The sequence below is a fragment of the Centroberyx gerrardi genome, chromosome 6, assembly GCF_048128805.1.
Source record: "Centroberyx gerrardi isolate f3 chromosome 6, fCenGer3.hap1.cur.20231027, whole genome shotgun sequence".
NCBI lineage: Eukaryota > Metazoa > Chordata > Actinopteri > Beryciformes > Berycidae > Centroberyx > Centroberyx gerrardi.
This window is the reverse complement of record NC_136002.1, coordinates 2,427,659-2,441,813: the sequence shown is the minus strand read 5'-3', so window position 1 is coordinate 2,441,813 and position 14,155 is coordinate 2,427,659. Positions and strand designations below refer to the sequence as shown.

Genomic DNA, 14,155 nt, shown 5'->3' with positions numbered 1-14,155 from the left:
GATTTCCCTTATTAAATCTACACCAATCACAAAGGAGGAGATGTAGCTACAGAGAAGCAGACGAGTTAGAGAAGGATTTTTAAAGCTTTGAGACAGTTGAGATGTGGATTGTTCTAAAGGAGCTGCAACTCAAAATCAGGAAGATATCCCTAATATTTTGTATATTCAGTGTATATTTTTATTCATAATATCCACATTTTAAATAACTTGACACAGTCACTACAACTTTCTACAACATCTAAAAGATTGAGAGATTTTAAAGTGTCTTTGGCTGGCTGAGGCAAACAGCTAAAAGTAGGATAAGAGCTTAATACCAGATACAAATTGAGTGGCCAACTGTGCCTCTAGCTATTCTTCTCTATCCTGCAAAGTTGAGCTGGCACATTTGTTTTTTATTTGCTCTAAGTCATTTACACAAATTTCAGCACATCAATTTGAGTAGAAAATTGCACAATTGTACTTTTATGCAAAAACATCCCACATTTCAGAAAACACCTCATGAAAGTCTGTTTTTTTTTTGTTTTTTTTTTTTTAATAAAACTGAGGGTTGAGGGTTTCATATGTGTGTTCAAAGTTTCAATTTAGAAGTTTACTAATACTATGTTGTGTTAGGTTTGTGGCAAAATGCTATGTTGCAGTATTGTTTGTATCAGTGCCTGAGCAGTTTCTCAGCTAGAGATACAGTTTCCATGTGTTTAATTGATACCATACCAATGTAGCTGTTAGTTAACATAAGCATGATGAAAAACCTGCAACGCTACAAACTAAATACACTTCCTTATACATTCTGAGTTGCTTCAATAGTATTGCATAGCACCATAATAAAGTCAGCTTTTATTATGTTATCTCCTTTCTGTCCTGAAATGCCAAACCTGAAGTACAGAAAACCAAACAAAAACACACATTATCCTATATGAGCCTTTCCCATCACACCAGCAGTAAGGTAGCTAGTGCGGCTATAAATCAAAATGTGGAAATAATATATCCTTTCAAAATTAGAAGGTGGGGGGGGGGGGGGGGGGGGGGTGTTGCCTGGCTGCTTCCCAGTCTCTCTCTTCAATGCTTATGATGCTTACTCCCCCTAATCTTGACTGCACATGCAAATAGTCTAAAAAACGTCCCTACCAAACATTTGCATTTAAACAAATAGATAAAGGTCATTTCAAAAAGCTGCCTCTCCATGACTGCAGTGTGTGGTGGCATGTTCCATGTGTCCCTGCCCTCCTGACAGCGTGGTTAAAGCTCCCATCGTGGCATGATGCTCAGTATGGTGCTGAACGCTGGGATTTAGCTACTGTAGGCAAATACCTCAGGGGAAGAACAGAGAGGCCTGTGTCAATACTACCGGTCTGCAGCATCATGGACCCAGGTAAGAAACACTCATTCATTATTAATACAGGCTGACACAGCTGCAAGAGGTGGTTGCCATCGCTATTGTCATAAACAAATGTAATCTTACCATTCTGATGATAGAGATTTTGTTTAAAAAAATTGACTTTTTACCCTTGTGAAAATCTGATTTTGTTTTCTTCTTTCATGGAGAAATACATGTATTTATTATTGAGAGATGATAGAGAATCCCTTCAAATTTTGCAGGATCATTTTGGTTTTGTGATGAAATAATTTGCCATTTCGATCATATTTGATGACATTTGATTTGACTAAATGAACATGAATGTTACCTGTGCTACTATTGATTGTCCATGGTTGCTCCATAGTAATATAACGAATGTTCTAGTGCTAAGTTGCAATGAAAAAAATTGTCAACAAGGAAAAAGTAAGCTGTCAGTGCAAGGTGTCACCTGTCAGTAAATGTCATTGCCTTCTCTATAATACACTTATATCAGTGTTTGATGTTTAAAGGCCATTTTTAATATCACACACTCAGAGGTTATCATATACTTCGTTAGTTACTTAATTAGTATAAATTCATAAAATATGCGGGATAATGCCTGGCAGGTTGTTGTTTTATTTTGTGGCAAAGTGCAAAAGCCCAGATTCTCCAAAGGACATTTCATATTTTCAAGAACAAACTATAATCCCATTGGTCAAGAGAAGTAGGCTTAGTTTATCTAAAAGATCCATTCAAAAAGCTGGGATCTTTTACATAAAGTTTTTTGCATGCAATTTCCGTTTGCATAATAAAGTTTGCATTTTCATCGGGTTTATGCTTCTGCTTCCCAGGAATGTGCCCAAATCACACCAGCACATATTGGATGTTGAGATTTATACTGACCAATGTAATGGCAACGACCTGGTACTATGATGCATACACAAAAAAAATCTGTTATGTGACTAATCTACATAATGTCTATTTAAAATACTTGATTTCTCTGTAAATCAATAAAAACAATAGTTAGCAATAGTTTATTTTTGACATAACCATCTAAAAGCCCATTTCTTTACTGTCAGGTTTAACCGATGGCGTTTGTACTAAATTGCTTCTTTTTAACAGTCAATTTGCATCGACCAAACCAAAGGCAATTTCCATGACATTTACACACGTATCCCAAAGAGTCATTCGCCTATATGCATAAAACTGTGAAACATTCAAATGAATACACATTTGTGGGGAAGAATGAAAATTTGTATGAAGTCGTATAAAGCACAGTACGAGTTAAACTGTTTTTGGGTGGGTACCAATCGCTTATGATGTGGCAATCCACCATTTTGTAAAGTTATTTGAATCACTTTATCACACTGAGACAACAGCTGCTATAAACTTACTCTTTCGTTTTTCTCTTCCATTTAGAATATTCTAAGAGAGTGTACCAAGGCGTTCGGGTCAAGCACACGGTGAAAGACCTGCTGGCGGAGAAACGATCCCGACAGACGACCGGCCCGAGATATAGTGTGAGCACAATCTACCCTAAACTGATTCTGCTTTTGTATCCCTTGCCATCCTGTCTCTCCCCACTTCATTTTTCTCCCAAACCAAACAGTGCCTGACCACAGTTGACATTCTGTTGGTGGCACAATTAAGAGGTCGTCTTTTAAAATCTCCCTGCCTATTTACACTTTGGCTTGGTTTTTTTGTGCGCTAACGTTCCATGGTCGATGCATTAACCACCTGTACCTCCCCCCCTAAACGTTCAAGTCTTTCTCCGCTCAGAGAGAAAAAACCCCGAGCGCTCGCAAAGCCAATCTGTAAATAGCTGAGTATGTGTGGAGGGAGAGACACAAAGCGCGGACTCCCGTCCTAACCTCACAAAAGAACACTGAGACAATGCTAGCAATGGTGACAGCCATGATCTCCAAAACTCCCCGAGGTGTGTGTGTGTGTGTTGGGGGGGGGGGGTGACGGGGGCGGTTGGGGCTGGACGGATAACGCAGACAGACAGAAAAGGGCCGTGCAGGAGGTAGCCTATGCAAAGTTAGATCCATGCACACCTGCCAGCCGACATTGTCCTGTGCCATGCACAGCCACAGACAAACCTCCCATTGTTGTTCTCAGACACACACACACACACACACACACACACACACACACACACACACACACATATACACACATGCACACAGAGACAGGAGACAGAGAGAGACATCAGGCTCTGCTTAGACGTCTGCCTGCACAAACAAGACTGGCTTTTCATCCTCAAACCGCCCTGTCAATGCCCCTTTACAGGACAGTATTCAGTATTTGTTTTCTGTTAGCGTTGGCATGTCCACTCTATAGATACACCAGCCACGGACGGCTCAGGTAATGGGGAGATTGTGTAAGAGAGTAAAAGAGAGGATACCATCAGATGCAACAAAGAGAGACGAACCCAAATGCTTCCATACTCTAATGCAATGCTCATCGCACATTGCTAGTATGGGAAAGAAACTGCCATCTGTGTACAAACACCAAGGGGTATTTCAGTTCCATCATGGTGCCCAAAGTTTTCTCTCTCATTACAATTGCAAGACAAGTAGCAAAGAGATCATAAGCAGTACCCCTACGCAGATTTGATTTTTTTTTTTTTTTTTCTACAAACATTTTTCAGAGGCAGAGCTGCTGGAGGCAGAAATGGTCTCATTGGTTGAGTTAAACCTCAAAAGAACCACAGTATCTTTGGCTAAGTAATGTTAGACTGAAGCTCAGTGAAAACGCCTATAGCACTCTTGATACTAACTGAAAAAATACAATCTAACCATACAAAGTTATCTAGGTTAGCTTGTTAGCCTAGCTGACCTTCCAAGTTCAACTAACCTATAGCTATCTAGGTAAGCTAGTTAGCTAACATGCTGACCTTCCAGGATCATGAATGCCATGGGAGTGAATAAATTAAATAACAAAGTCATTGCCACTCATATATTTTATTTATATTTTCACCAGAGTTCCATCTCTGGTTCCTTCTTCTCCTGCCATTCAAGTTTGCTAGTTAGCTAACTCGTGCTCCAAAAAACGGTGGTTCTTTGGTTCAGTGGGCTAAGGCACATAATCAAAGTTGGCTGCAAAGTTATGGGTTTTAATCCTTTGTCATGTTTCACCCCCTTCAATGTCTACAGTACTTAATCTAATAATGTTACAAGACTGCAGGTCAAAGCCAGGTTTATAGTCTAAACCAGGCATCATGGTGTGTTTGTGGAATCAGCAACATGCAGTTTTCAGAAGAGACAAGTGACTCTTTCAGGGGTCAGTGAGTCCAAAGACAAGAGCAACAATAACAATAGCTCAAGAAATTGGCTTCTGCTTTTCTTAGGCAACTTTTCCTATATGTGAAATACACCCACTCATGGATTATGGAAATGGGATTATGTTGCAGACCTCAAAATCTTGATTGTTTGTTTACGTTTCACTTTTAATTAGCCTTCACTGAGGTATAGATGCAAAAGTCAAGATAAAAGTTGATTTTGCATACATACTGTTTAGTTTTAGAAGCCCTGATTGTAATTGGCCCACCAAAACTGTTCTACCAAAGCTATGTTTAAAAAGGTAGTGTGACCATTGCTCCAAATTTGGATCAAATATAAACATTTTTATCATGTATTTTTCTATTTCCTAAATCGAGTCAAGTCAAATCTGCACATAATAGGTCGTGCATAAATCATACTGTGTTGTATACAGGTTTCTGGCCTGTAGTTCTTTGCCCATTCAATAGGAGGTTTACTTGTATGTTTACAAATGGGGTCAGGAGAGAATAATAGGCAGACCCATGAAGACTTAATGATGCACAGAGAAACAGAGTAGCTGAAGCCATCTACACCCCCACTCGAGCTCATGTTGTCTTTTATCTCAGTGCATAAAAGGCCATTGAGAGAGAAGGGCAAACTCTGACCGCACAGTGATTCTCTTCATGTTGCAACATGGTGAGGCAGAACTAAGGGACACTTTTCCGTCACAAAGGACCTGCTGTCCTCACAGTAAAAATACAGACATCTTACATCATTTCACTTCATAATAAACGTCAACTTCTCGTTTTATAAAATCCCTAATGAGAGGGTCTGTCCAAAGATGTAATCTCCAATGATGATTTTGCATAAATGGTTGCTCGAATTATGTTTTAAGTTTGTGAGAGATTGTTGTAAGGTCAATACAATTGCCAATAGAAACAAATGTCACTTATACACTTAAACAGACACTATCCTTATATAACTTAATATTAGTTTGATACTACTTAGGGTTAGGGTTAATGATGTGTACTAAGAATTTTCAGTTCTGAAGATCTTTGTCAGCCTAAAAAAGTAGTAAGGTTTAAATTCCACTACAATCCCTGGGTAAAATGTTTAATAAGCAACCGATACTCACAATTTTTGATAAGATAAAACTTTACTGATGCCTGTAGGGAAATTGGTTTGTTGCAGCAGCAAATAGTAAAAAGCAAAGAAAAATAGAATATAAATGAGAATATAGCAAATCGGGGTCATTTAAACATACGCAACTGACAGTTTCAATGCTACAACTTGTATGAATGAAAGTGTATAAAAAAGAAGGGGTTACAGCATTGTGAGGGTGTTCAAAATAATAGTAGCAGTAGAATCAATATGTATGTGCTGTACAACAAGTAGATGAAAATATGAAGTATATTCGCCGCAGGAAGGAATAGTTTTATATGCAACAAGGTCAAATGACATCATCGTTTCTAATTCCATATCCACGTTAACGACAAGCGTTTTTTTGGGGGGGGGTTTTGACGGGACGTTTCCAACCCCCCAGCTTTATGATGTCTCTCTGTCTGGTGCTTGCTTTGCCTCACTCTGCTGTGCTGTGAGCCCATGAGCTTGAGCGAGCTGATTTCCATACGCAGCCTTCAGAGATGCACTGAGCCATACCTGAGCCACATGAGGAAGTCTTGGCACTGGCAAATAACATTCAAATTCAGCCCTCAAAATTTGCTTGCCTCCCAGCCAACACAGCCTTTATATCAACTCTTTCATGTTAGCAATATGCAAACAAGAGAGCCTGTCCTCTGGAGCCCTCGCCGTGTGTCTCTATCTGTCTCCCCCACCCTCGCCTCTCCCTCTCCCGTTCTACCCATCTCTCTCTGTCTGTAGAATACAAATAGACAGGGAGCTAACTAGAAAATTGGTCAGCGAGATAAGATGAAACTTTATGATCCCTGGAGGGAAACTGGGATGATGCAGCAGGAAATAGTAATAGGATACAGCAAAGAAACATGTTAAGCAGGAATGTATGAATGCAAAGCATGAGAAGAAGTATGGATTACAGCATTATGAGGATGTGCAAAATAACAGAAGTTAATGAGACGAATGAATGCAGAATATGCAGAATATCCAAGTATACCAGAAATATAAAATGTATGAAGTAAATGTCAAATTTATTTAAAAAATATCAATATGCAATATATAACAAATGAAAAGGATTGAGAGAGAATTACTGGTCAATACAGTAAGACACTGTTAGTCAACACTGATCTGAAGTGCAAAAATGTATCAATTTGTTGCTTAAAGGCATTAAAAGGAGAATTTTTTAAAGGGGAAGTAGTGTTGTGCTGGTAACCAAAGCCAACCACAAAATGTGCTTCAGTAAACTCAAAGCTATACATTTGCAAGGTACAAACATGAAATGTTTTGCGAAGTTCAAGTGGATTTTGGCTTTATTGAATCATAGAAAGTCATATCACCATGTCATACTAATGCCTGCTTTATTTCTCTGTCACAGGGAGGTGCAACCACTCCACCTTCATTTGTTCAAATGCCAGGTGAGACTCACTCATTAGCGAAACCACCCAAAAACTCACTAGCCTCACTTGTTCCTACCTGCATTATGCAGGATGAATCGCGATGTGTAACATCTATTTATTCTGTTAATACCAGTTAAGTCCCTGAACAATAGAGTGACATTTTCTCAGGGAAATTTGTACATCACTCTGTATTAACAGGGTTGGACCGATATAATACCGATAGTGGCCTTGGTCAATATGATGTAGGAGAGGATATGATATGAGGATATGATTTTATTATTATTATTTTATTATTATTTATCAGTCTGCAAAAGCTGTAGTGAAACCTGCCTCACTCTGCCTGAAGGAACTGCTAACGAATTTAACAATTTCATTAGGCTGGATTTCAATGGAGAGTTTTAGTGTACCATGATGGTCTAAATGCTGTTTCAGGCTTTTCCCCCCTGACAAGAAGAAAATTCTGGGAGAAACACCAAATACTGATACCGAAAATATTGTTATCAGCCTTCAAAAACCCATATCAGTCGAATATCAGTCGAACTGGTAAAAGGGCGTGTACTGCAAATTGAGAGATTATCAGCACAAACATAATTTTACATATCCTGAAATAGTGGTTGATAAGGTCGTCAGTGATAATACCATGTTCATGTTATAATCTTTGAAATGTAGTAAATAGTTGGTTTAGCTGTATATTCTATGGATTTTGGAGGTAAAGTAATCCAAAAGTACCTGAAATTGATTAGACGTCATATTACCGAGTTTTACAGAGAAATATGTCACTGATTACAATTGTAGAAGCAGCAGAATATTATGGATTGGAAAGGTTACTTGAAAATCCACCCATACAGGTTACTTGAATCTATATTCTACAGATATTAAAGGTAACCCAAAAGTAACCTTTCCAACCCAACGCATCTACTCTGCAGGATCTCACATGTTGCCTGGCTACTACGGCATGAGGCGTCCCTTCATCTCCGACTCCGACTTCTGCCCGTCGACCAAGCAGTTCTCCACCGACGTCTACTCATCCTCGCTGGGGGGCAAGCCGCTGGGCTGTGACCCCTCCGCCATGGCCAGCTACTCCTCCCTCATCGACAGCTACTACCCCGAGACCTTCGGGGATTACCGGAGCGCCGCGGCCTTCTCCAGCTCCGGAGGGTCCATCTTCCCCTCGTCGGCCCTCTCCTCCCTGCTGCCTCCCTTCACCGGAGAGTCCTCTCATTTGTTTCTGGTAAGGAGCAGGGGTCTTCATGTCTCTCAATTTAAACAATGCAGAAAAACCAAGATGAGAGAAGAGAGGAAATAAAAGCTTTGTTGACAATGTTTTTTCATGGCTGCTAGCCCTTGTGTACATACTTTGCTCAGCCCCAAAGGTAATCTACAGAAAGGAAGGACTGTAAAAGGTGAGGGTTGGGATTCAGGGGGCCCCATGGTTACCTTTGCTTTGGGCCTCCAAATCACTAAGTGCACCCCTGATCCCATCTAGATGCTGGAGAGTGGTTGAACTGGTGATTACTGTCTCCTCACAGTCCATAGTCCGTTCTGTGTGGAGTTTGCATGTTCTCACTGTGTTCTCCTCGGTTTCCTCCTGTCAGTCAGGTGGATCGGAGACTCAAAATTGCCCATTGGTGTGAATGTGAGTGTCTGTCGATCTGTGTTAGCCCCGTGATAACATAGATGATGTGACATCATGTTGAGATATTTCCAGCGCAGCTACAATGGAGTTTGATAGCAGAAAAAGAGAAAGAGATTTAAAACATCAATGGTAAACGTCGGGTTTTGGTGTCAGTCCCTCAGAATCAAAGAGAGAGGGCTTTGTTCTAGACTCACCATTTTGAACAATCAACAATCATACAGAGAGAAATCCATCATAGAAGAGGCAGAGAGACCAATGTCCACCGACAGCAGCCTCAATAGACCAGAATGCAATGCAGCCACAAGACATGTTTGAGTCAGGAGCCACAATCATAGGCATAGACATGACATGCCCCAGTGTTCACCAACTTGCCAGTGAAACATACAAGCTTTTTCCAAATTTTCCTCTTGGGCTTTCTGCAGGTTGATACCCTAGTAGTACACACTAATGGCTGTCTGCCATCTGTAATTAGTGATTTTGGCAACACGCAAAATAATTAGCTTCTCAAAAGTAACTATCTAGCTTGAAGTCACAACAGACTGGTTACACTCGCAGGGTGAGAACCAGGGCGATGCATTTGCTGGGATTAGGAAAAGTGGGACAAAAAATCCAGTATATATCCTATATATATGTTCATATGCCCATACACCCTGACAGTGTGGATTTTTCCTTTACTAAACGAGTAGAGGAAATTAATGAATACATCCTCTCCTTTCCTCTCCTCTCCTCTCCTCTCCTCTCCTCTCCTCTCCTCTCCTCTCCTCTCCTTCCCCTGCTCCAGAGGGAGTCCTGGGAGCAGTCGGTTCCAGACTCAGTGTCCCAGGTGGAGGCTCTCTGTCCGGACAGCCTGGCCTCCGTCAGCATCCCGGCCTCCATGCCCAGCCCGGAGCCTCCGGGGAGCCCTTCCCAGTACCGCTCCCCGAGCCGAGGCACCTCCATGGGCCCACCCTCCGCCGCCCAGCCCTACACCCTGCACTCCCTGGAGGACGCCCACTACCACCCGTTGACCACCACCGGCTCCTACCCGGGCCCCTCCTCCTTCCCCTGCCCTCCCTACATGACCGGCACCGTCAACGACCTGGTGTCCAAGATGGCGCCGCTGGTCACGGACGAGGCGGCCGAGAGCCACGGCAGCCTCGCCCCCCACAGCGAGGCTCACTCCTCCTGGGCCAAAGAGGACGGAGGCAGCTCCTGGTCGCCCTACGAGATCAGGAGGTCCTACTGACTGGATGAGGGGGTCCAAGGTTGAGAATGGAGGTTTCACAGACATTCGTACATATCAGAATTAGGTGTCGGCTCGGAGAGGAAGGAATATGCCACTGTCCCTACTGTTGACGCAAGACGTTACATAGTCAACAAGCACTTGACACTGTGCAGCATATTCACTGCTGGCTCTTACTCGTTCAAACAGCTGATATGTTTTATTGATGGATAGGAGTGTGGTAGCCTTTGTTCACCAAGCTTTCCATGTTAAGGACCCCCTAAATAGATACACTGTAGGACATGGATCCCTATTTAAGAAGATTTCTCACCAGCGACAATCATCTGAGGAGATTGTTAGATATGATTTAGCACAGATTTACATAAGTGTATACGCTGCAGGTGGGGAAATAACAGCGGAAAGCGTGAAAACTCTGATCAGGATAGTGAATCTTAAACGGTCACACAAGATTGTAACTGGTTGTGAATAGAATGAAAGTGCAAATAAACTACTCTGCATTTTACTGGGGGCCCCTGGGTGTCCACAGACCCCACCACCTATTTGATGTGACCCCTCATTTTCATCGAGCATTTGCAACGGGACGACTGGTAAGAAAAAAACAAAAAGTCAGATGATTTCAGATTTCCAGATTGAAAGCTCTGCTTTGCTTTGTTCATCATATGGATATGTGGACATTTGATTGCCAATCAGTTTTATGAGGGAAAATATTAATCTGAAAATTACAATCAGTACCAGTAATTACAAACCAGTTATTGTTTTTAATTGAGAGTCATCCCAGTATTGCTCTCCTGAAAGGATTAACTTTACTTTTTGATCTAGAAATGACCATCAATGAGCTCTTATCAAGGTTTAACTATGAAAAAGGGTTGAATAGGCTATATGTATATCCTTATGTATACAATATTTGTGTGTGTGTGTATATACATATGTATATATATATATATGTATATATATATATATATACACACACATGGAGTGTATATACATACTCCAAAATCATAGCCATCATGGCATGTTCAGAAATCATATAACCAACCACTTTTCAAATTTTGATTGAACAGGAGAGGCTTTGCTGTTTGACCCAGGAATAAACATCGCAGTAAACAATAAACAAAAAAACGAAATAAAGAAACATTGTAATATTGGGGATGGTTATTTTATTAAACTCCTAACAATAAACTCAGGGAAAGTTTAAGCACTATATACATACAGTAAGGCAGGTGAACTGGGAATAGAAGTTCCTCGTTTTGGCCACTAGGTGGAGCGCGTGCACCACTGCTGCAGCAGGTGAAACGGAGTCTTGGGCTGCAACAACACAGGCAGAGAATATATGAATGCAATGGAGAAATACTGTACCGGGGGTTGAAGAATACTTGGTCTGTTTAATACTGTGTATGGAAAACCTTATGAAAGCTACTTGTATGATTACCAGATGACCTGCTGCGCTTCTACAGCGGCGGATATGAAACACGCACATGTTGGCTCTATGAAGGATCAAGGTGTCCAGTTTTCATGGAGTGGGAGTAATAGTAATAATAATAATATTCATAATAATACAGGTGGTTTAATGAATATTATTTCACCAAATGAGAGGAAAAACCGTCCAGCTGTTTACAAATGGCCAACTGTGAGAAAATTAGAATAAAATGACTGTATTGTGCTGTAATGACATAATTGTTTAATTTCTAATAGTTACATGTAAGTCTAATTGTCTGCAAACTTAAATGTCTATGTGAGTTATTCATGTCATGCTTCTTTACATGTGTTGCTGTCTGTCGGCTAGTGAGTGCTGCCAAACTTCCCAATGCTTCCCTGTATAAACTATTAAAATAAATAAATATTTTTCAGCATGAAACAATGTTACATGTGGTGATTTAGTGCTTGGACATGAATGAAGAAGGCTGGTCTACATTGAAGAAGACACAACTTGATATTGCATGGATCTTCATGGGGGAAATCGTTATTCTGAAAGATTTTTATAAATAACCAAAAGGTTGTATTAAAAAAATGCTTTAAAACTATAAAGTCTACTACTTTCCTTGAAGGCTTCAGCAGGTGAATGGAGAGAAAGTACTTTGGGCGATGCCAAAGATGGCTACTACCCTTTGCCACGCCCACTACTTTCCCACTTTTGTGTGTTTTTGTTTGGAATAAAGTTTAAAAAATATGTTGTAATATGTTGTTGGCGTATTGAGTTGTCCTAATAAACGTCTCATCGCAGCCACAAAGTCATTAGCGAAGTTTGAATCGAGCATATGACTGACCTAATGCTGTAGTGCTTAATGAGGGGGGGGGGTGATGTCCTGATATCTAAAAAGGAGGATAAAATGTATAAAACATTAATTTCTTTTTGGTCAAAATGTAAAATAATATTATATTCTATTAAAGGGGAGCTTATACTATGACTATATGTGCTGAATTTTAGTGAAAAATCTATATTTTTGAGTTGCCTCTGAATATTCAAATTGAAAGTAACGCGCAATCAAATCATTGTCAAATCATTGAGTTCTAGGGGTTTTAAATAGTAGGCATGGAGGGAGAAAATCACAAACTAATATATCCCCAGCTATATTACAATATTGTTGTATGCTCTGCCGCTGCTGTAAAACATTTGTGTTGAGATTTTTGGAGACTTTTGTGAAAATTTCGTTCTTGGCCATTTTACTGAGCCAGAAAAGGACGTTGTGGAGTCCCATAGGTCTTCTTCAGGGAGCCTTTCTCTTCATCTCAGCCATCATGTCTGGTGAGTTTGCCATTGGATTTTCGTCTGGAAAATGATTGTGATGTATTTTCTCCTGTAACACAGAAAAGAGAAAAGAGGAAATGTTTAAAAGACAAACTTAAGGACAACACATTACCAGAAGCCACATCAACACTGCTTTTCCTATAGCCTACCAATTCATTAATTCTTTCATCACAGCTTTAAATTGCGCACATGGTGACCAGCAGTTAAAAAACAATCTACAAATTGGTGAATCTTTGTGCATTAATGCCACCTGTTAGTTAGTTGATGGACTCTTCAGCTGTAGCCTAACAGGATTTTACCATTAAAACAGCCCTACACTGTATATCGACTTTCATGGATTTATTATACGTTTCATTCTTATAACTGCAGTCTTCTGACACACGTCGGGACATGTAGATTATCTTTTGCAATGGCATTTTATCATAGTTTAATTGCTCGTGTAAGTGAAATTTCAGCCGGAGCCTTTTTTGCCTGTACGACTCGTGCGTAAAGGAGACGTTATGAGTAACCCGGCTTTGAGTGGGATGTGTCTGCAACGGCGTATTTTGGCCCACTATTTGCCACATTTAAGACAAATCATGAAGTGACATTTCGGTGTATGAATATTTATCAGATGGGATTTCGCAGCCGCTTCCACGCTGCTTATCGAATCGCCTTTTTCAGCCAGCGGCTTGCCACTCCTGGGCGCTTTAAATTACGCCTTTAAATTACGTGCTGCCTATGCTGAGGCGTCCCTCCTGGTTCCTTAATCAGGCGGTTGGGAACTTCACTTATAGAAAAAAATACAGCCAATTATCGCCGCATGCGTGCCACGCTATTTCACATAGCCTACAGATACATATCCACAGGTTGGGGCGATTTAACACAGGTGGGAATAGCGTGTTACCTATGCTCCACATATGACTGAAATCGCTTTTGAAGTTTCATTAGATAACTGCGGCTTGAACAAACTGAAGGTGAAGCTATATTAAATGGCTGGACACGGGGCTCCAGATAGCGCTACGTTGCGCAATAACTAGACTGGGTTTTCATTGATAGGAATATGGCTATTTTACCGATACAAATTTTACCCTTTAGAATCGGCTATTACACACAACTCTACCTTACACCGATCACTTAAACGCATTTCTCAAGCAAATAATCCCATTTTATTGCCGATCGAGCTTTGTTTCCAGCCTCTTTTAGCTCCTTTGTTATACTAGCCTGTGAGTTTTACGCGGCAGCCAGCAGCGCCTTTACCAAACGACCCCTCTAAACGCATAGTTTAACCCCAGGAATACTTCACATTTGCCCCTCGCAGCGTGTAATCTACAAACTACGCATATATGATCTGAAATGTGCACTTACGTTAGTGTATTTTGCACCGCTTTTCCTTTCTTCCTGATCTGGGCGGGGTGGCTAGAGAGCACAGTCCACAGAGTGGA

The 14,155-nt window shown here is 40.8% G+C and overlaps 1 protein-coding gene across 1 annotated transcript; it reads left to right on the top strand.

Annotated features, from left to right (window-relative positions):
* Positions 1-1,236: 1,236 nt before the first annotated feature.
* Positions 1,237-11,893, top strand: pou2af2 (POU class 2 homeobox associating factor 2). Its single transcript, XM_071905555.2, has 5 exons — positions 1,237-1,369; positions 2,753-2,853; positions 7,106-7,145; positions 8,054-8,358; positions 9,545-11,893. The coding sequence occupies exons 1-5, from the start codon at positions 1,360-1,362 to the stop codon at positions 9,986-9,988; spliced, it is 900 nt and encodes a 299-aa protein (XP_071761656.1). The 5' UTR covers positions 1,237-1,359; the 3' UTR covers positions 9,989-11,893.
* Positions 11,894-14,155: the final 2,262 nt, after the last annotated feature.